Consider the following 24,699-nt stretch of genomic DNA (forward strand, 5'->3'; position numbering starts at 1 on the left):
GGGTTCTTCAAAGAACTTTTAGGGGTTCCCCCACAGTTCCAATTTGAAGAACCCCTAAAGGATACTCCAGGAACCTTTACTTTTTAGAGTGTATATTGATAAAAGTCACCTTGTCCGAGAGGGCAGTTTTATTTCAAATGTAGTACCTGGAAGGAGAACACTACATTACACTCATTAACGTAAGTTTCCAATCTAGAGCAGTTCTCACTTTTGTGATAATGAACTAGCTAATGTTAGCTTCGTTAACTAACTAACTAACTAACTAAACTCCCCCCCAACTCCTCTCATACCAGGAAGAACCCCCCCCCCCCCATTTCAAATGTAGATTTACATGTATTTGAAATGTAGTACCCGGACTGAGAAAATCCAATAAGCGTTTTATAGTTACATTGTTAGGGTAACTTACCCTAAAGTGGACATACTCCCATCAGTTTCTGAGACAACTGCTCAGACTTTGTAGACAGTTTAATAATGCTTAAACCTCATCTTTATCAAATGATCCATTAAAGATACCAACTCAAAGCCTATGTTCGTCTACATATGGGTTGTTTAAATTGTATCTAATTATATTCCCAGTATTACTTTATCAAATCTCTAGTAATCATTATACACACATACAATTCATCATATTTTCATATATTCACAGAATCCACATAAAACGTAAGAAATTCTCAGGTAGTCACGACAACCATTCCATCTGCTTTTTCAGGGACTCTCCATAGCAACGAAGCATCTCTCCAAACATCCTCCCAGCAGAACCAAAAATAAACTTTAGTTTCCCAGACAATGACCATGGGATCCTCAACGGTTCTCTAACCTCCCAGAGACCACGGCAAAATCAAGCCTCCCAGGAACTATAGACCTTCCGCTGCTTTCTAAAATATCATTCCCCTCTCAATACCACCCCGTGATATTCTATGATGGGCAGTGAAGGAACGGAACCCCAAGATAACGTTAGTTGGTAGAGCATGGTGTTTGCAACGCCAGCATGGTGTGTGCAACGCCAGGGTTGTGGGTTCGATTCCCACGGAGGGGTGGTACAAAAAAAAAAAAAAAATGTATGAAATGTATGCATTCACTACTGTAAGTCACTCTGGATAATAACATCTGCTAAATGACTAAAATGTATCCACATGTCAGTCATCTGATTAAGCATATTTCTATATGAGGAACTACAGATCTGTTACTATCCAAACATCAGATTAAGACTCAGTCACACAATGCTATTCCCAAACGTACCTAATGAAGTAGTTGTTTTTCCAACAATATTTTAACCTGCAGGAATATTTTCACATTTCTATCTCATGCTCATCTATACTCGGCTCGCTGCCTCTCAGATCAAAGGTGAGTCCATTTGCTCCGTTCCCGAAGTGTGGTCTCCCTGAGATCCCAAGTTAGAGGGATCCCTCGTGCATCATTTACCCAGGTCGTCAGGAGCGGTTACCAAGTCTAGATTCACATCCCCGTCGTCAAATGTGGTTAATTTCTTTAATATCAAATGAGGAGAGACAAACTTATCACACAAGTCAGAGTTAATCTTAAACTAAATCTTTATTCACTTATTAATAAGGGAGCAGGTCAATACAACATGCAAATATAGGGTGAATCAATTGAGTGCTCTACGATAATGATGGCTGGTCGACGAATCACCCCCAGATGATTCGTTGAGAACCACGATACAAAAGGTATTTTATTGCCCTTTTAACCTACATGACGAACATCAGATGTATAGAACGGGTCACAAGGTTAAGATTTGTATGAAAGATACTTATAATTCTCAGCAGACAGTATCTGCTGTAAAAACAGTACTCTTTGTGTAGAGACCAGGGTCTGGCCCTGAGGTCATCTCTCCCTGGTACCATATAGAACAGAAACATTAACTCTTGTTCTGGAATGCAGTCTCTTTAGGTTTTATCACCCAAAAGACATTGTAAATCTCCTGTCAGTGTTTTCTCCCAGAGGCCCATCCTCAGTAGAACACAGACACAATAGTTCTAAGAACCCTCTATTCTGTTGCATAAAACAACCATTTGATGCAATAAAAGTATTATAACATAATCTTGCAGTTTTGCTCTCAGTGTCCACTGAAAGTTGACTAGTAACAACAACTGGGACATAAAAGACACCCACCATGAGACCCACTAAATCTGCCCAAGAAGAGGAAAACAAAAGAAAATCCCACACCAAACTTAAAGACAGGAAGTAAACCAAAAAGGTGGAGCAACTAAAGGTGTTGACTCTCCACATGTATCAAGACAACTGGAGCACTGGGCCAGACACTCTTAAATAGAACCTGGACCAGCTCAGGTGAAACACCTTCCCACTAACGAGATGGACAAGCCAGCACAGGTGTAACACATACTGTCTAACAGAAATGGAAAAACCAAAGACTGTAACAACTTAAGAGAATGCTTACCACCAACAGAAAACAACTTCCATTTCACATTATAATCAACTACAATGCTTCACCTTCACCAATATAAACATGGTGTCTACTGGCTGTCAACAATTAAAAAAAACAATTTTTTCCTCACTAGCTTCTAGAACTCTCCTCTTCCTAAAACTCACTAGCTTCTAGAACTCTCATCTTCCTAAAACTCACTAGCTTCTAGAACTCTCGTCCCCTTGGAACGAGTCCAAACAAAACTCATCTCCAATACGGAAAAACATGCAGTCATAATAAATTGTGATCCATGGCAACTCACTGGCTAAACACAAAACTTTTTGACTGCCCACCCTTGAGACAATCAGAAACCAAGTTGTCCTTAACACGGACATTTGAGAATGAGAATTAACCCTGATATTCTAAAAGCAGGGCAACAATGTCAATGTAATTGTACCCAAAAATGGTCAGTTGGTTGCATTAATAATAATCATTACCAAATCTGACATGAAATGTAAATATGAAATATTTGGTTGCATAGTCTTATTTTCAACGGCTTTTCAATGACATGTTGCTAGGTGGGATATCCCCAATGTCAAAACACAGTTTTATCGTGTCCTAATCAATAACCAATATGCAGAAAGTTTGTGATACATTGAAAACCTAAACAAAAAATGTGCTATGTACACAAACATCTGCCACAATAATCATATTACTTGTATTTTTTTAAACAAGCACCTTATAAACTGCACAAGCACCAGAAACGCTGTTGTTTTGACAAGTAGCAATAAATCACTGATATCAATTAGGGGGGAAATCAGGTTGTACGTGCTGTTGAAACTAACACAACTAAAAAAACACATGGAAATGGGAGATATATTTTACCTCACTGGTTAGAGGACAACCTGAAGAAGACAGTCAGCTACATTTTGGAGTGATGCATTTAAATGTAGGGGTCACTAAACAAAGGAACACAACATTTATGTCATCACTCATCAATATCATGTTGAAATCAATTGCGTGAGAGGAGGGAGATGAGGTTGCACGTCCTGTTAAAACTAACAGCTCAAAAACCACATGGAATCTGGGAGTAATGTGTACATCACTGGTTAGAGGACAACTTGTAGAAAACAGCTATCTACATTTTGAAGTGTTGCAATTTGATTCAAGTGGGTCAACAACGTGGTAAGTGTAACACAGCTCTTTTTTTGTTAGTCACTTTTTGTTAAATCTCATAAATAGTAACTCTTCCATTTCAGAGCCTGGATTTTCCCCCTGAGGCTAATATCCATATCATGTTGAAATCAATAGAACAGGGGACAAACGTTTAGGGTTCTACATTGTGACATCATTAAAATACTCCTACTACAATGTTAAAACATTCTACATTGTGACATTAATTCGTTGATATCATGAAACAACTCCTTCATGTATTTTCTGATGTTTGATCAGATGTCTTTTACCGGAGAATCTCTTGTTACATTGACCACAGCTATACGGTTTCTCTCCTGTGTGTGTTCTCTGGTGTCGAGTCAGATGGTCAGATGTTGTAAAACTCTTCCCACATTGATCACAGCTATAAGGTTTCTCTCCTGTGTGTATTCTCTGGTGTCGAGTCAGATAGCCAGAATCAGCAAAACTCTTCCCACATTGATGACAGCTATAAGGTTTCTCTCCTGTGTGTGTTCTCTGGTGCACTGTCAGCTGTCCAGATTGACAAAAACGCTTCCCACATTGATCACAGCTAAAAGGTTTCTCTCCTGTGTGTGTTCTCTGGTGTTGAGTCAGATGGCTAGATGAAGCAAAACTCTTCCCACATTGATCACAGCTATAAGATTTCTCTCCTGTGTGTATTCTCTGGTGTCGAGTCAGATGGTCAGATGTTGTAAAACTCTTCCCACATTGATCACAGCTATAAGGTTTCTCTCCTGTGTGTGTTCTCTGGTGTCGAGTCAGATAGCCAGAATCAGCAAAACTCTTCCCACATTGATCACAGCTATAAGATTTCTCTCCTGTGTGTGTTCTCTGGTGTCGAGTCAGATGGCTAGATGAAGTAAAACTCTTCCCACATTGATCACAGCTATTAGGTTTCTCTCCTGTGTGGATTCTCTGGTGTGATATCAGGCTGGTTGACCAAGTAAAACTCTTCCCACATTGACCACAGCTAAAAGATTTCTCTCCTGTGTGAATTCTCTGATGAATTTTAATGCCTGATGAGGAGGTGAATCTCTTCCCACAGTCAGAGCAGCAGTGAGTTCTCTTCCCTGTGGATGTCTGCAGGTGTTTCTTGAGGTGTTCTGATCTGGAGAGACTCTTCTCTGCCTCGTCAGCATCATGAGGTTGTTGAGGCTCCCCAGAGGATCCACGATAGTCACGTCTCTCTCCTGTGTGAACAACAAAGTCAGACAGATGATTAAAGGCCCACAACAGCGGTAATCTACTGTAAAAGGTGATGCCAACAGTGGAGCCATGATGTACAACAACTGACGTCTGTAATGAATGTTACAATTATTTAATTTCTTAAAATGAGCAAGAATAGTCATATCTAGTCTTGTTTTCACATTAGTAGTAAAACTGATGATTGTAGGCTAGAAATCAATTATTAAAGTTGTTGAAATCCTAAGCAGTGTGCCAGACGACTTTTGGTCTCCAATACAGGCCCTTTCTGTGTTTGCTAAAATTGCGGCACGAGGGCAAAGCACACACAATTTGGTTGCAGAAACTCCTCCCTTCTAATGAGGAAACAGCAAGTTATGGATGTAGAATATCTGGTAATGAGGAAACCACTAGTTATGGATGTAGTATATCTGCTAATGAGGAAACCACTAGTTATGGATGTAGTATATCTGCTAATGAGGAAACCACTAGTTATGGATGTAGTATATCTGCTAATGAGGAAACCACTAGTTATGGATGTAGTATATCTGCTAATGAGGAAACCACTAGTTATGGATGTAGTATATCTGGTAATGAGGAAACTACTAGTTATGGATGTAGTATATCTGGTAATGAGGAAAACACTAGTTATGGATGTAGTATATCTGGTAATTAGGAAGCCACTAGTTATGGATGTAGTATATTTGGTAACGAGGAAACCACTAGTTATGGATTACTACATCTGGTAATGAGGAAACCACTAGTTATGGATGTAGTATATCTGGTAATGAGGAAACCACTAGTTATGGATGTAGTATATCTGGTAATGAGGAAACCGCTAGTTATGGATGTAGTATATTTGGTCATGAGGAAACCACTAGTTATGGACGTAGTATATCTGGTAATGAGGAAACCCCTAGTTATGGATGTAGTATATATGGTAATGAGGAAACCACTAGTTATGGATGTAGTATATCTGGTAATGAGGAAACCGCTAGTTATGGATGTAGTATATCTGGTAATGAGGAAACTACTAGTTATGGACGTAGTATATCTGGTAATGAGGAAACCCCTAGTTATGGATGTAGTATATCTGCCAGGAGAAAAAAATGGTGAGCAAAGATTTTAGTTTTTCACGATGTATTCTGAATATTACAGCACAAGATCAGGAGTGGTACTCAAGGAAACTCACATTAAGCTCTGTGTCTATTCACTAATTCACCAGCATGGGGGAAATCTCAGGGGAGTTCTCATAGGCTGACTGCAAAAATAGCCTCCATTTCCAGGTTGATTATGAGTGCATTTCACACTACTATTAGATTATAACTGTAAGGATCGTTTGAATCTCCAACTTAACTTTGTGATATAAACCAACTGATTTATACTTAAACACTTCAACCAGTAAAATGCTCTTTGGCAAGTTTAGCTTTGCCATCAGCCTGACAATGAGGGTTTGTACGCTAAGTGTTTAACTTCTTACGGATCAGTGTTCTGCTAGCGTTCCACTTAGACAACATCCGGTAAATTGCAGAGCGTGAAATTCAAAATACAAAAATCGTAATATTAAACATTCATGAAAATACAAGTGTCATACATGATTCTTTAGTTTAGAATCTTGGTAATCGAACCGCATTGTCCGATTTACAATAGGCTTTACGGTGAAAGCATAGCATTTTATTATCTGAGGACAAAGCTAACCTACAAAGCATTACATGGGCTTCCTCCTACCTATCTTTCCGATTTGGTCCTGCCGTACATACCTACACGTACGCTACGGTCACAAGACGCAGGCATCCTAATTGTCCCTAGAATTTCTAAGCAAACAGCTGGAGGCAGGGCTTTCTCCTATAGAGCTCCATTTTTATGGAATGGTCTGCCTACCCATGTGAGAGACGCAGACTCAGTCTCAACCTTTAAGTCTTTACTGAAGACTTCTCTTCAGTAGGTCCTATGATTAAGTATAGTCTGGCCCAGGAGTGTGAAGGTGAACGGAAAGGCTGGAGCAACGAACCGCCCTTGCTGTCTCTGCCTTGCCGGTTCCCCTCTTTCCACTGGGATTCTCTGCCTCTAACCCTATTACAGGGGCTGAGTCACTGACTTACTGGTGTTCTTCCATGCCGTCCATGGGAGGGGTGCGTCACTTGAGTGGGTTGAGTCACTGACGTGGTCTTCCTGTCTGGGTTGGCGCCCCCCCCTTGGGTTGTGCCATGGCGGAGATCTTTGTGGGCTTTACTCGGCCTTGTCTTCGGACGGTAAATTGGTGGTTGTAGACATCCCTCTAGTGGTGTGGGGGCTGTGCTTTGGCAAAGTGGGTGGGGTTATATCCTGCCTGTTTGGCCCTGTCTGGGGGTGTCATCGGATGGGGCCACAGTGTCTTCTGATCCCTCCTGTCTCAGCCTCCAGTATTTATGCTGCAGTAGTTTATGTGTCGGGGGGCTAGGGTCAGTCTGTTACATCTGGAGTATTCTCTTGTCTTATCCGGTGTCCTGTGTGAATTTAAATATGCTCTCTCTAATTCTCTCTTTCTCTCTTTCTTTCTTTCTCTCGGAGCACCTGAGCCCTAGGACCATGCCTCAGGACTACCTGGCATGATGACTCCTTGCTGTCCCCAGTCCACCTGGCCATGCTGCTGCTCCAGTTTCAACTGTTCTGCCTGTGGCTACGGAACCCTGACCTGTTCACCGGACGTGCTTGTTGCACCCTCGACAACTACTATGATTATTATTATTTGACCATGCTGGTCATTTATGAACATTTTAACATCTTGACCATGTTCTGTTATAATATCCACCCGGCACAGCCAGAAGAGGACTGGCCACCCCTCATAGCCTGGTTCCTCTCTAGGTTTCTTCCTAGGTTTTTGGCCTTTCTAGGGAGTTTTTCCTAGCCACCGTGCTTCTTTCACATGCATTGCTTGCTGTTTGGGGTTTTAGGCTGGGTTTCTGTACAGCACTTTAAGATTTCAGCTGATGTACGAAGGGCTATATAAATACATTTGATTTGATTTGATAGCGCCCCGCATACTTGCTGCATAGAAATATTTCTCAAACCAGCACAGCCGTCACAAAAATCAAAAATAGCGATAAAATAAATCACTTACCTTTGAAGATCTTCCTCTGTTTGCAATCCCAAGGGTCCCAGCTACACAATAAATGGTTGTTTTGTTTGATAAAGTCCCTCTTTATATCCCAAAAACTCAGTTTGGTTGGCGCGTTTTGTTCAGTAATCCACCCGTTCAACATGCAGACAAAATAATCCAAAAAGTTACCAATAAACTTCATCCAAACAAGTCAAACAACGTTTCTAATCAATCCTCAGGTACCCTAATATGTAAATAAACAATAAAACTGTAAATCAAGCAAAGTGTTTTCTATCAAATACAACCAATTATATGCATATCCTAGCTTCTGGGTCTGAGTAACAGTCAGTTTCCTTTGGGCATGCCAGACTCTCCGAACTTCCGAACACTGCCCCCTAGCCCGAAGAAGTTAACAAATTGGCCCATAACTTCAACAAACAATAACATAGACATACTGCAGGACCCATAACTTCACCTAACAACATAGACCTAGGACTATAAATAATTTCATACTTCAGGTGAAACATGGAAACTAAAATGTCTTTCATGACATTTCATAACCTGATCACCAGATAATTTTGTGAATAATCCCACTAGGCTATTCTGTAATGTGTTGTCATTCTAAATGTCCTGAATAAAGGAAAATAGCTCTGTGTGTTGTACAATAGCCTATCCATCAAGGAACAGTTCTCTACACATTATGAGCTAAGTATCTCTGTGTGCAAACAGACTAACGAGACGCTACTGTAAATCAGGCAGACAATAACACATTATAAACATCAATTTCTTAGGGATGTTGGATCCAACGTGGAGCACGGCATAACTGTCTTTACCAGAGTAATGAATGAAGAAGCACTTTGGTTGTTGTTGCATGTCGTGATGTTTGTCATGTGACTGTCATTCAGAAAATGATTTCCTGGATCAGCTGATGATAGTTGAACATGTGACTAACTAAACAGCTACAGTATTAAGAATTATGTGTAATTATTGAAGAACTGCGTTAATGACAGTATCCATTTGGGTGTTGTCAATAAAGTAAAGATGACTCTTGGTTAGAACCATTGGATTTAGCAAACTCTGAAATGATTTAGGATTTCTGTGCCCATGAAAACTATTTTCCCAGCGTACCATAAGGAGACACTAAATGTTATGTAATTAGAGAGCATTTCAGAGATCTGAATACAAAAAAACTGTCCGACAGCAAAGTTCATCATTTGACAAGCGTAACGTTATGACTATAACTACTGTTCCCTGAAGGAGGGAAACTAGGTACAACATACTATTAAATCCACACGTTATGACTATAACTACTGTTCCCTGAAGGAGGGAAACTAGGTACAACATACTATTAAATCCACGCCTCGCTGGAAGCCCCGCCTTCTACAGGTGATGAGCGCGAGGCTCGGATTTCTTCCTTAAATTTAATACCGCTCTTCACCGACCCAGGAAGGGGTGGGGCCAAACAGGTGTTGTACCTCGTTTCCCTCCTTCAGGGAACAGTAATTATAGTCAAAGTTACATTTGGGGATGTCTGATAGTATTTCTGATTGTCTTAACACACCACCACTAATGAGTTGGCGTGTTTAAATTTTTGGGCTTTATGTAGGTCATTTTAAACTTAGCAATGGAAATAAAAATGTATATTTATAATTTTCATTTAAATAGAATGTAGATTAACCACAGAGAATGATGTTGAGATAAAGACAATTATAATTATTAATACTATTATAAATTAAATGAAACTGTTCCAGTAAAATGTGAATATGAAAATCATAACTAGCACCAGATCAGTAGAAATGATCAGAAATTGGCACCAAATGGAAAAGGTTGCTGACTGCTGGTGTAGCCTAATACCAGAAACTATAGGAGCATAACGACTGCTGGTGTAGTCTATTACCAGAAACTATAGGAGCATAACGACTGCTGGTGTAGTCTATTACCAGAAACTATAGGAGCATAACGACTGCTGGTGTAGCCTATTACCAGAAACTATAGGAGCATAACGACTGCTGGTGTAGCCTATTACCAGAAACTATAGGAGCATAACGACTGCTGGTGTAGCCTATTACCAGAAACTATAGGAGCATAACGACTGTAGTCTATTACCAGAAACTATAGGAGCATAACGACTGCTGGTGTAGTCTATTACCAGAAACTATAGGAGCATAACGACTGCTGGTGTAGTCTATTACCAGAAACTATAGGAGCATAACGACTGCTGGTGTAGCCTATTACCAGAAACTATTGGAGCATAACGACTGCTGGTGTAGTCTATTTCCAGAAACTATAGGAGCATAACGACTGCTGGTGTAGTCTATTACCAGAAACTATAGGAGCATAACGACTGCTGGTGTAGCCTATTACCAGAAACTATAGGAGCATAACGACTGCTGGTGTAGCCTATTACCAGAAACTATAGGAGCATAACGACTGTAGTCTATTACCAGAAACTATAGGAGCATAACGACTGCTGGTGTAGTCTATTACCAGAAACTATAGGAGCATAACGACTGCTGGTGTAGACTATTACCAGAAACTATAGGAGCATAACGACTGCTGGTGTAGTCTATTACCAGAAACTATAGGAGCATAATGACTGCTGGTGTAGCCTATTACCAGAAACTATAGGAGCATAACGACTGCTGGTGTAGTCTATTACCAGAAACTATAGGAGCATAACGACTGCTGGTGTAGCCTATTACCAGAAACTATAGGAGCATAACGACTGCTGGTGTAGTCTATTACCAGAAACTATAGGAGCATAACGACTGCTGGTGTAGTCTATTACCAGAAACTATAGGAGCATAACGACTGCTGGTGTAGTCTATTACCAGAAACTATAGGAGCATAACGACTGCTGGTGTAGTCTATTACCAGAAACTATAGGAGCATAACGACTGCTGGTGTAGTCTATTACCAGAAACTATAGGAGCATAACGACTGCTGGTGTAGCCTATTACCAGAAACTATAGGAGCATAACGACTGCTGGTGTAGCCTATTACCAGAAACTATAGGAGCATAACGACTGTAGTCTATTACCAGAAACTATAGGAGCATAACGACTGCAGGTGTAGTCTATTACCAGAAACTATAGGAGCATAACGACTGCTGGTGTAGTCTATTACCAGAAACTATAGGAGCATAACGACTGTAGTCTATTACCAGAAACTATAGGAGCATAACGACTGCTGGTGTAGTCTATTACCAGAAACTATAGGAGCATAACGACTGCTGGTGTAGCCTATTACCAGAAACTATAGGAGCATAACAACTGCTGGTGTAGCCTATTACCAGAAACTATAGGAGCATAACGACTGCTGGTGTAGTCTATTACCAGAAACTATAGGAGCATAACGACTGCTGGTGTAGCCTATTACCAGAAACTATAGGAGCATAACAACTGCTGGTGTAGTCTATTACCAGAAACTATAGGAGCATAACAACTCTTCTAAGGAAGAGGTTTTTCTGATGGTTAGGCTCTTGTATCTGAGGGGTGTCATCAATAGCCCATAATGACATAATGACAAAGTGAAAACAGGTAAAAAACAGAAATACCTTATTTACTGAAGTATTCAGACCCTTTGCTATGAGACTCGAAATTGCTTTCAGGTGCATCTTGTTTCCATTAATCATCCTTGAGATGTATCTACAAGTTGTTCGGAGTCCACCTGTGGTAAATTCAATTGATTGGATATGATTTGGAAAGGCACACACCTGTCTATATAAGGTCCCACAGTTGACAGTGCATGTCAGAGCAAAAACCAAGCCATGAGGTCGAAGGAATTGTCTGTAGAGCTCCGAGACAGGATTGTGTCGAGGCACAGATCTGGGGATGGGTACCAAAAATAATTCTGCAGTATTGAAGGTCCCCAAGAACACAGTGGCCTCCATCATTCATAAATGGAATACTCTTCCTAGAGCTGGTCACCCGGCCAAACTGAGCGATTGGGGGAGAAGGGCCTCGGTCAGGGAGGTGACCACAAACCTGATGGTCACTCTGACAGAGCTCCAGAGTTCCTCTGTGGAGATGGGAGAACCTTCCAGAAGGACAACCATCTCTGCAGCAGTCCACCAATCAGACCTTTATGGTAGAGTGGCCAGACAGAAGCCACTCCTCAGTAAAAGGCATATGACAGCCTGCTTGGAGTTTGACAAAAGGCACCTTAAGACTCTAAGACCATGAGAAACAAGATTCTCTGACTTGATGAAACCAAGATTGAACTCATTGGCCTGACTGCCAAGAGTCACATCTGGAGGAAACCTGGCACCATCCCTACGGTGAAGCATGGTGGTGGCAGCATCATGCTGTGGGGATGTTTTTCAGCAGCAGGGACTGGGAGACTAGTCCGGAAAGTATTATGTGAAATTATTTTGATGTGATATTTAAATATTGTGTGAAATTACTCTGAATTGATATGAAAGTACAGCAATTTATGCTTCTAGAAACGTATTGCAATTGAGAATCGATTCACATTTAGATGGATTATTTGACTATTTTACCTGAACAGAGCCAGTCTACCTCTGAAAATAACATACAGTCCTTGGACCTTGAGGAGTAACGGGGGCAGCAATCAGCAGTAGAAACAATAACAAAGCGAACTCCCTGCCCGTTTCAGTAAAAAGCTGAGGGATGGGGCTGGAGAAATGTAACCATCCATGATATCAACATTCTAGTTTTAACCATGTTTTGAGGATATACAGTGTTTGTTTATATTTACTGACAAACATTGGAGTAAAAGAAGCTTATATTTTGGGTTCTGATGGGGTTCGACAGTTGAACTAAGCTCATGAGGCATTTATAAGTGATTTATTCAAGAAACAGATGGGTACATATCATGAATGTATAAGTCCCAAAATGGATGTAACAACTGCTGATTGCCCCTTTAAGAGAACATCTTGGGCTAATCTAATAGGAGATATTGAGGACTACAGTATTTCAGGCATTGTCATTGGATGCATTCGATCAATTGTTAACGTTTTGTTGATGGTCCACTCTTGATGTTCTACACGTTAAAGTGTAGCTTCAGCCATTCCTACAGAACAACATTAAAGTGTAGAACCCCTTTACTGCATATTGGTTCAACGACTGCAGAGACGGTACTTACTGGTGTTAAACAGATCTCCAACCTCCTCTTCTTCCTCCAATGTGACAGTCATCTCCCCCTCCTCCCCTTTCACTCCAAAAACTGAATCCTCCTCTTTCTCTGCCGCCTCTTCTTTTACAGTAACATCCTCCTCCTCTTTCACTCTGAACGCGTCTTTCTCTTCTTTCACTGTAACGTCTTTCTCTTCTTCTTTCACGCTAACAGCTTCACCCTCTACTTGTTTTTGTATTGTAACAGCCTCCTCTTCCTCCTCCTCTTTCACTAGAGCTTCTTTCTCCGTCCAGCAGACCTCCGCTTCTTTAGCAGGAGGAGAGTAGCTTAGTGAACTCATGGTCGGGGATGTTAGCTAGTTAGCATTAGCGACTAGCCTAGTTCTAAGCTAACTTAGCAAACCAGCTAGCTGACAAACAACGTAAATATATCATTAAATGGGTCAACAAGTACATACGACAGAAGTGTGTTTAATACACAGCGACTAATATACACCAAACCAGTGTAAAGAGCGTGAATGTTGTAGCTATGTTTGTTAGAAAGCTACCGAGGTGTCTGACTAGCTGTTGTTGTTGAAGGAGCGTCCCGTCCACTAGATTAGACGTCACACTGGCAGCATCGCCTGAACCTAAAAGACGCACATCGCCATCTGCTGACTGTACTGGGCAACGCAGTTGAGGAACCAAACGTTTATTTTTAATTTATTTCATAAACGTTAAACATTATACTAAGTCGTTCAAAGAGAAGCATGTGTTGATTGATTCGTTTTTAATGAGTGAGAATTTAAAACAAACTTTACACCCACTACATATTTGCATTGAACCATACTTCTGACATGGATCATTTTGACCCCAGAGGCATATCTTTTATCATAGCCAAAATGTAGTTTATTCAATTCTTAATGACTTTGTCAATCAACTTGTTCTTAATAAATCTAAATCATGGTTTAGTGTTTCTATATCAATATGGACTTTTAACCAATTCAAATCCTTTGGAGTCATTTTGACTCCAGCCAAAAGCATCTTTGATAAATAGGACGTTTATTTCAAATCAAAATCACATTTTATTGGTCACATACACGTGTTTAGCAGATATTATTGTGGGTGTAGTGAAATGCTTGTGTTTCTAGCTGCGACAGTGCAGTAATATCTAACAAGTAATATCTAACAATTTCACAACATAGACCCAATACACACAAATCTAAGTATTTGAATCTAGGTTTCTCTGTAGACATGATCCATCCCACCAGAGGGTGGAGGGGCACCTGTATCAGTGGTTTTGACCAGATAGACACCTGCAGACACACAGTATAGTGCCTCCCATGTACTCTCCTAAGATTGGACTCTTCTATACCACGTATCACATGACTGTGTACAAAACTGCAAGGGGTATACAGTGCATTCATTAAGTATTCAGACCCCTTCACTTTTTAAACATTTAGTTACATTACAGCCTTATTCTAAAGTTGAATAATTTCATAATTGAATAATCAATACCCCATAATGCCATCACAATAACCCATAATGAGAAAACAAAATCATTTTTAAAAAACATTTTTCCAAATGTATTTACTTAAGTATTCAGACCCTTTGCTATGAGACTCGAAATTGAGCTCAGATGCATCCTGATTCAATTGATCTTCCTTGAAATGTTTCTACAACTTGATTGGAGTCCACTTGTGGTAAATTCAATTGATTAGACATGATTAGGAAAGGCACACAACTGTCTATATAAGATCCCACAGTTTACAGTGCATGTCAGAACAAAAACCGAGCCATGAGGTCAAAGGAATTGTCCATAGAGCTCTGAGACAGGATTGTGTCGAGGCACAGATCTGGGAAAGGTACCAAAAAATGTCTTCAGCATTGAAGGTCCCCAAGAACACAGTGGCCTCCATCATTCTTATATGGAAGAAGTTTGGAACCACCAAGATTCTTCCTAGAGCTGGCTGCCTGGCCAAACTGAGCAATCTGGGGAGAAGGGCCTTGGTCAAGGAGGTGACCAAGAACCCGATGTTCACTCCAGAGTTCCTCTGTGGAGATGGGAGAACCTTCCAGAAGGACAACCATCTCTGCAGCACTCCAGCAAACAGGCCTTAATGTAGCAATGATTAAATTGTCAAAATGTATTTCAATGGACAATTCAGTGACCTGTTCTGTGAAAGGTGTTGGCTAGAGATGACATGCAGGAGCTTGCAGGGATTTGTAGTCTTGCATGTCGTCTACTTTGATGCTAATTAGCTTTTTCGAATCCGAGAGAAAAGAGACACAAATATATTGATACAAGTATTTGTAATGGATCCCCATTAGTTCCTGCCAAGGCAGCAGCTACTCTTCCTGGGGTTTATAATGGATCTTCATTAGTTCCTGCCAAGTAAGGTCGGGGAGCATGCCAGCCTGCCTGAACCGCCCCTGAACTAACAGGTATAAATGATGGGTTATGAACTAACAGGTATAAATGATGGGTTATGAACTAACAGGTATAAATGATGGGTTATGAACTAACAGGTATAAATGATGGGTTATGAACTAACAGGTATAAATGATGGGTTATGAACTAACAGGTATAAATGATGGGTTATGAATTAACAGGTATAAATGATGGGTTATGAATTAACAGGTATAAATGATGGGTTATGAATTAACAGGTATAAATGATGGGTTATGAACTAACAGGTATAAATGATGGGTTATGAACTAACAGGTATAAATGATGGGTTATGAACTAACAGGTATAAATGATGGGTTATGAACTAACAGGTATAAATGATGGGTTATGAACTAACAGGTATAAATGATGGGTTATGAACTAACAGGTATAAATGATGGGTTATGAATTAACAGGTATAAATGATGGGTTATGAACTAACAGGTATAAATGATGGGTTATGAACTAACAGGTATAAATGATGGGTTATGAACTAACAGGTATAAATGATGGGTTATGAACTAACAGGTATAAATGATGGGTTATGAACTAACAGGTATAAATGATGGGTTATGAACTAACAGGTATAAATGATGGGATATGAATTAACAGGTATAAATGATGGGTTATGAACTAACAGGTATAAATGGGTTATGAATTAACAGGTATAAATGATGGGTTATGAATTAACAGGAATAAATGATGGGTTATGAACTAACAGGTATAAATGATGGGTTATGAACTAACAGGTATAAATGATGGGTTATGAATTAACAGGTATAAATGATGGGTTATGAATTAACAGGCATAAATGATGGGTTATGAATTAACAGGCATAAATGATGGGTTATGAATTAACAGGCATAAATGATGGGTTATGAATTAACAGGCATAAATGATGGGTTATGAATTAACAGGTATAAATGATGGGTTATGAACTAACAGGTATAAATGATGGGTTATGAACTAACAGGTATAAATGATGGGTTGTGAATTAACAGGTATAAATGATGGGTTGTGAATTAACAGGTATAAATGATGGGTTGTGAATTAACAGGTATAAATGATGGGTTATGAACTAACAGGTATAAATGATGGGTTATGAACTAACAGGTATAAATGATGGGTTATGAACTAACAGGTATAAATGATGGGTTATGAACTAACAGGTATAAATGATGGGATATGAATTAACAGGTATAAATTATGGGTTATAAATGATGGGTTATGAATTAACAGGTATAAATGATGGGTTATGAATTAACAGGTATAAATGATGGGTTATAAATGATGGGTTATGAATTAACAGGTATAAATGATGGGTTATGAATTAACAGGTATAAATGATGGGTTATGAATTAACACATCCCCTGCGAGCCCAGGCATTTCAATACATTCAGGATTTCTTACGGTCCATGTGCAATGTATATGGTTATCTCTGTCTCTCTCTCCATCTCTTCTTTAACAAGCAGCCATGTTGTTGTCATTCCACTAGGGACCTGTTTTCAGCTTTTTAAGTCTCCAGTCAATAACCGGTGTACTGGAATGATCCCTCTACACCCTTTACACATGTACTGCACTGGGATTATCCCTCTACACCCTTTACACATGTACTGCACTGGGATTATCCCTCTACACATGTACTGCACTGGAAATATCCTTCTACACATGTACTGTACAGGAATTATCACATTGGCTGGCAGAAACTTACTGGTTTTTTTTTATTGGGCCATCGAAGCTGTCTCAGTGAGAGACTAGTTGATTATGGATTAACAGTCTAACAGTCTGAAGGTCACAACTCACGTTATTCTGGTTAAACAGAGAGAGACCAGTTGATTAAGGAGTGGGGATTTTTTGACAATTAGGAAATAATGTCATGTTTTACTCGTACCTCAGCCAGCATTGTGAATGGTTAGGAAATAATATGTCATGTTTTACTAGTACCTCAGCCAGCATTGTGAATGGTTAGGAAATAATATGTAATGTTTTACTCGTACCTCAGCCAGCATTGTGAATGGTTAGGAAATAATATGTCATGTTTTACTCGTACCTCAGCCAGCATTGTGAATGGTTAGGAAATAATATGTCATGTTTTACTCGTACCTCAGCCAGCATTGTGAATGGTTAGGAAATAATATGTCATGTTTTACTAGTACCTCAGCCAGCATTGTGAATGGTTAGGAAATAATATGTCATGTTTTACTAGTACCTCAGCCAGTATTGTGAATGGTTAGGAAATAATATGTCATGTTTTACTCGTACCTCAGCCAGCATTGTGAATGGTTAGGAAATAATATGTCATGTTTTACTAGTACCTCAGCCAGCATTGTGACTGGTGTCTGAGGCGATGACATACTAGACCATGACAGTAAATATAATACTTAGGTGTTTTTAGTCATCCATGAAAGGTCTGGGGTGGTTCTGTGGTTATAAGTTACTGACCTTGGAATACATTTCTGGCCATGCTGGCAGGGTCTGAATCAAACCCAATGTCCACCTGGTACACTGGCAGGGTCTGAATCAACCCAATGTCCACCTGGTACACTGGCAGGGTCTGAATCAAACCCAATGTCCACCTGGTACACTGGCAGGGTCTGAATCAACCCAATGTCCACCTGGTACACTGACAGGGTCTGAATCAACCCAATGTCCACCTGGAACACTGACAGGGTCTGAATCAAACCCAATGTCCACCTGGTACACTGGCAGGGTCTGAATCAACCCAATGTCCACCTGGTACACTGACAGGGTCTGAATCAAACCCAATGTCCACCTGGTACACTGACAGGGTCTGAATCAACCCAATGTCCACCTGGTACACTGACAGGGTCTGAATCAACCCAATGTCCACCTGGTACACTGGCAGGGTCTGAATCAACCCAATGTCCACCTGGTACACTGACAGGGTCTGAATCAACCCAATGTCCACCTGGTACACTGGCAGGGTCTGAATCAACCCAATGTCCACCTGGTACACTGACAGGGTCTGAATCAACCCAATGTCCACCTGGTACACTGACAGGGTCTGAATCAACCCAATGTCCACCTGGTACACTGACAGGGTCTGAATCAACCCAATGTCCACCTGGTACACTGACAGGGTCTGAATCCAACCCAATGTCCACCTGGTACACTGACAGGGTCTGAATCAACCCAATGTCCACCTGGTACACTGACAGGGTCTGAATCAACCCAATGTCCACCTGGTACACTGACAGGGTCTGAATCAACCCAATGTTAAGGGGAGGGAAGATTGGTCAAGAGGGTGATGATTATTGTTGTTCTACTGCCTGATTGTTATGCAACAACACTGTTTACAAAAGCTTTGTTAAATCAGCACAACAGTTTTCAGCTGTGCTAACATAATTGCAAAAGGGTTTTCTAATGATCAATTAGCCTTTTAAAATGATAAACTTGGATTAGCTAACACAACGTGCCATTGGAACACAGGAGTGATGTTTGCTGATAATGGGCCTCTATACGCCTATGTAGATATTCCATAAAAAATTTGTCGTTTTCAGCTACAATAGTTATTTACAACATTAACAATGTCTACACTGTATTTTGGATGAATTTGGTGTTATTTTAATGGACAAAAAATGTGACTTTCTTTAAAAAACAAGGACATTTCTAAGTGACCCCAAACATTTGTTACACCATGTAGGAGCAGTATAGACCTAGTCTGTTCATTATATACATCTACATGATGTATTGTTACACCATGTAGCAGCAGTATAGACCTAGTCTGTTCATTATATACATCTACATGATGTATTGTTACACCATGTAGCAGCAGTATAGACCTAGTCTGTTCATTATATACATCTACATGATGTATTGTTACACCATGTAGGAGCAGTATAGACCTAGTCTGTTCATTATATACATCTATATGATGTATTGTTACACCATGTAGGAGCAGTATAGACCTAGTCTGTTCATTATATACATCTACATGATGTATTGTTACACCATGTAGGAGCAGTATAGACCTAGTCTGTTCATTATATACATCTACATGATGTATTGTTACACCACGTAGGAGCAGTATAGACCTAGTCTGTTCATTATATACATCTACATGATGTATTGTTACACCACGTAGGAGCAGTATAGACCTAGTCTGTTCATTATATACATCTACATGATGTATTGTTACACCATGTAGGAGCAGTATAGACCTAGTCTGTTCATTATATACATCTACATGATGTATTGTTACACCATGTAGGAGCAGTATAGACCTAGTCTGTTCATTATATACATCTACATGATGATGTATTGTTACACCATGTAGCAGCAGTATAGACCTAGTCTGTTCATTATATACATCTACATGATGTATTGTTACACCATGTAGGAGCAGTATAGACCTAGTCTGTTCATTATATACATCTATATGATGTATTGTTACTCCATGTAGGAGCAGTATAGACCTAGTCTGTTCATTATATACATCTACATGATGTATTGTTACACCATGTAGGAGCAGTATAGACCTAGTCTGTTCATTATATACATCTACATGATGTATTGTTACACCACGTAGGAGCAGTATAGACCTAGTCTGTTCATTATATACATCTACATGATGTATTGTTACACCATGTAGGAGCAGTATAGACCTAGTCTGTTCATTATATACATCTACATGATGTATTGTTACACCATGTAGGAGCAGTATATACCTAGTCTGTTCATTATATACATCTACATGATGTATTGTTACACCATGTAGGAGCAGTATAGACCTAGTCTGTTCATTATATACATCTACATGATGTATTGTTACACCATGTAGGAGCAGTATAGACCTAGTCTGTTCATTATATACATCTACATGATGTATTGTTAGTCCATGTAGGAGCAGTATAGACCTAGTCTGTTCATTATATACATCTACATGATGTATTGTTACACCATGTAGGAGCAGTATAGACCTAGTCTGTTCATTATATACAGCTACATGATGTATTGTTACACCATGTAGGAGCAGTATAGACCTAGTCTGTTCATTATATACATCTACATGATGTATTGTTACACCATGTAGGAGCAGTATAGACCTACAGTAGCTAATTGCTAATTTAGATGTTGTTTGACTTAATGATGGTAGGTTTGGTCGATGTGTTGATGGTAGTTGTGGTAGGTAAGTTTGGTAGGTGTGGTAATGAAATATACAGTAGGAACATGGTGATGGTAGGTGTGGTAGTTGTGGTTTGTAGGTTTGGTGATGGTAGGTTTGGTCGATGTGTTGATGGTAGTTGTGGTAGGTCGGTGTGGTAGGTGTGGTAGTTGTGGTAGGTAGGTGTGGTAGTTGTGGTAGATAGGGGTGGTAGTTGTGGTATGTAGGTGTGGTAGTTGTGGTAGGTAGGTTTGGTGATGGTTGGTTTTGTAGTTGTGGTGGGTGTGGTAGGTGTGGTGATGGTAGGTGTGGTAGTTGTGGTAGGTCGGTGTGGTAGATGTGGTAGTTGTGGTAGGTAGGTTGGTGTAGTAGTTGTGATAGGTAGGTGTGGTAGTTGTGGTAGTTGTGATAGGTAGGTGTGGTAGTTGTGGTAGATAGGGGTGGTAGTTGTGGTATGTAGGTGTGGTAGTTGTGGTAGATAGGGGTGGTAGTTGTGGTACATAGGTGTGGTAGTTGTGGTAGGTGTGGTGATTAGGCTTGGGCTGTATCCAGATTTTCATATTGTCATAACGTCCTTCTCTCATACCAGGATTTGAAGTACTACCAGCATAGCACATGAGGGGATGCTAAAAACACAAGAAAAGCCTATGGGCATCTATTTCCAGAATCCTAACAAATTAGCACAAACTGTTAGCAAATTCACATAGACGCTGTTAGCTAAATGCTAACAACTGAAAACGAACAAACTAATTGCAAAGCAGAGGAGGCTTCTGAGGGGAGGACAGCTCATAATAATTTCTGGAATGAAGTCAATTGAGTGGTATCAAACACATGGAAACCACATCTTTGATGGGTTGATACCACTCCATTGACTCCATTCCAACCATTATTATGAGCTGTCGTCTCCTCAGCAGCTTCCACTGTTGCAAAGAAAGGCAAATCCAGCTCATAAAGTTATGTCAGGGATAATCAACGAGGGACTATGTGTTCTATGGTAAATAATGAACACTGTGGAACTGACCTTCCATGGATTTGCATTATTTTCCAGAGAACCATAAAGCCCTGAGTTGATTATCCCTTTTATAAAGTATTTTTTATGTAAAGTTATTTATTTTACATTTTATAGATTTTATAGAAGTAAAAAAAAATGTAACTAATTGTATTGGAGAGAAGAGGTCTCTTTACAGTGTCAAATTTATTTGAGATCTCTATGCCATGTAGTTGAGAAGGAATTTATCTTTTTCATTTACAGGCAATTATTTGCGTTGCAGTTTTAAGACGGTTCCTTAACCCTCTGAGCAGAGGATAGCACATTTTTAGCTACATTTCACCTCCAAAAAGTAAATAGGTTCTACATAAAGCTGTCCCAACTATTTGTGGGCACCGTTTGTCACCGTTATAGTGCAATTTATGTGTATAGAGGACTCATCTCTAATATAACATGTCACACATTGTGTCAGACTGATGGAATGTTAGGTGTCTCATTGAAAGTCTAACATCTACCATGACTACTGGATGTTTCAATTCTAATAAATAACAACAATCCACACCGTAACAACAATATTGCTTTTTTAATAACTGCTTTTATTAAAGCGTACAACTTTGCTAATGAAAATGACATCAACAAACATCACTGGCCTGACTTGAGCAGCTCTGCCCGGGGATGGAGCCAGCAACTTAGCTGCAACCGGTCCGGTCCAGGCTACCTGCAGACCTCCTCTCCGACCTCCTTTTCAGCACCTCCCCTTAACAGGTGAGGTGGTGGAAATGATCAGAGTTGCATTCAACTTGAATAAAGATGAGAAACTCTGGTCTGTGGAGCCACTGGTCTAAGGGGAGGACTTCTGTTTAAACCATGTCCATTTGGCGATATTTTCTAGGACAGTAGAGGTGGTGAGCAGAGATAAATTCAACTTGGATAAAGATGAGAATCTCTGCTCTGGGGAGGAGAGTCACTGACCTTAGATGGTTTGTTGCCTTGATAAAGAGGATACTTTCTGGCTTGAGGAGAATATCATGTTTTGTGGAGGAAATGTGGCTTGATGACTTAAATAGGAGGAGGAATTATTGGGTGACACTTTTAATTACCAATGTAACCTCAGTGGAACTGTGGCTTCATCGAGTTCCAGCTCTAGGCAGACAGCACGTCAGGAATGCTGTAAGACATCACAGAGACAGGTAAGTATCTATATATTTACATGTGTGTTGCATGTACACTAAACCCTCACATTTGGATAATGTCACTTTTAAAGTGACAACATATATATAAACAGTGTAACATGAATACATGTTTAAACATTATTTACCTCATCTTAATTCTCTTCCAGATGCCTGGCCTTTTCTTGTTCTTGGAGGTTGGCTCTGATGTTTCAGCCTCTTCTGGAGCTTCTAGCTGCTGGCTCTCTGGCTCCCCCTGTTGGTTCTCTGGCTCCCCCTGTTGGCTCTCTGGCTCCCCCTGCTGGTTCTCTGAACTCCCCTCCTGGCTCTCTGGCTCCCCCTGTTGGTTCTCTGGCTCCCCCTGTTGGTTCTCTGGCTCCCCCTGCTGGTTCTCTGAACTCCCCTCCTGGCTCTCTGGCTCCCCCTGTTGGTTCTCTGAACTCCCCTCCTGGTTCTCTGGCTCCCCCTGTTGGTTCTCTGGCTCCCCCTGTTGGTTCTCTGAACTCCCCTCCTGGCTCTCTGGCTCCCCCTGTTGGTTCTCTGAACTCCCCTCCTGGCTCTCTGGCCACTCCTGCTGGTTCTCTGAACTCCACTCCTGCTGGTTCTCTGAACTCCACTCCTGGTTCTCTGCCCATGCCTGCTGCCTCCTTGGCCCCTCCTGCTGGCCATCTCCAGATCCAACAGGCTCTTGGCTTACTTGTTGGCCTGTGGCCCATCCCGGTAATGCCTGACCGTGGTTGGAATCGTGGCTGTGTTGGGTGGTTAGACACCGGGTGTTGATTTGAGCATCAGCCTCCAGATTCATCTGCTCCAGGTACTTTTCCATCATCCTCTCCCTCTCCTCCTTCAGATTCTGATGAGTCCTTTTTTTAAGCAGGGACTGCTCTCTCCACTGCTTATTGAAATCCTCCAACTTCTTCCTTCTCTCCTCATCCTTCAGCAGCTCCTTCCTCTTCTCCCTCTCTCTCTCTGCCCGGGTCATGGTGGATATTACCCTTGGGTGTCCAGGGAAGGCTGGGAGGGGAGAAGAAGTAGAGTTCACATTCAACTTAGTGGATCTGGTATCAACTAAAATGTAATGGACACAGGGAATTAAGAATAGAAAACACAGTTGGAGCTCAATGATTCTTTAATCTTTTCAATTGAGCAAGGCATGGAATTTGTCAATAAAGTGCAATAATTCCCATCCCGAATTGACCTGACCCTAAGTTGAACATGAGCCCCAAATGGCACCTATTCCTTGTATAGTGCCAGGGCCTATGTGATAGCTTAGGGCTCCATGGCAACTAGCGGACCCCCGACCCCCCCAAAAGCTTTTTTTGTGTGTGTTTTTTAGGAACTCTTTCTGGGTCTCTACTTAGTCTTGAGAGTTAGACTAGTAGATGACATAAGGTATCATTTAAAAACGTGGTTGTTACATCAGCAGTATTTTTCTTGTTATGTCAGTCAGTCACTCAATTAGCCATGTCAGCTAACATATTCTTTGGACAGTAGTTTTATATTGAAACAATGATGCAACATGATGACTGGCTTGGAACTTATGTGTGTAGAGGAGACTAAAGAGGATGATGTCATAAGCAGAGGTAAAACAGGTCTTACCTATGTGGACGATCTTATAGCCCTCCTCAGCCTCTCTCTGATACGTTCTCTCGATCTTTTTGAGGTTCCTCTTCTCCCACTTCTTATTCACCCAGTCCACAGCTCTCCTTCGGATACTTTTATCAGGTGGGATAAGGTCCTCCTTGTCATCTTCCTCCTCCTCCTCCTCTTCACTGTTCTCTGTCTCACCCATCTTGTAATTCCCAGGGATCTCTCTTCTTTCCTCTTCTGACATCTCCTCTCTTATGTTTGCCTTTATGATGTTCTCTCTCTCTCTGATTAAAGCTAAATGGCTCTTCAATGGCTCTCTGCCTCTCCTCCTCTCTCTTTTCCTCTCTCTGCCTCTCCTCCTCTCTCTTTTCCTCTCTCTGCCTCTCCTCCTCTCTCTTTTCCTCTCTCTTTCTCTCCTCCTCTCTCTTTTCCTCTCTCTGCCTCTCCTCCTCTCTCTTTTCCTCT

The 24,699-nt window shown here is 40.7% G+C and overlaps 1 protein-coding gene across 1 annotated transcript; it reads right to left on the reverse strand.

Annotated features, from left to right (window-relative positions):
* Window positions 1–1,564: 1,564 nt before the first annotated feature.
* On the reverse strand, window positions 1,565–24,436 carry LOC145876052 (uncharacterized). The gene is made up of 2 exons (XM_082971823.1): window positions 24,244–24,436; window positions 1,565–4,767 (listed from the first exon to the last, which is right to left on the reverse strand). Exons 1-2 carry the CDS (start codon window positions 24,434–24,436, stop codon window positions 3,794–3,796), a joined length of 1,167 nt encoding a protein of 388 aa, XP_082827949.1. The 3' UTR covers window positions 1,565–3,793.
* Between the last annotated feature and the right edge of the window lie 263 nt (window positions 24,437–24,699).

The sequence above is a fragment of the Salmo salar genome, unplaced genomic scaffold, assembly GCF_965601325.2.
Source record: "Salmo salar unplaced genomic scaffold, fSalSal1 ptg000432l, whole genome shotgun sequence".
Classification (NCBI taxonomy): Eukaryota; Metazoa; Chordata; class Actinopteri; order Salmoniformes; family Salmonidae; genus Salmo; species Salmo salar.

What these genes read in the sequence shown, in the direction of transcription:
- LOC145876052 (XM_082971823.1), bottom strand. Translation starts at nt 24,436, where the DNA reads ATGGGTGAGACAGAGAACAGTGAAGAGGAGGAGGAGGAGGAAGATGAC. An exon ending in CTATAAGATCGTCCACATAG is followed by an intron (nt 4,768 to 24,243) that starts GTAAGACCTGTT and finishes TTGTTCACACAG; the next exon opens with GAGAGAGACGTGACTATCGT.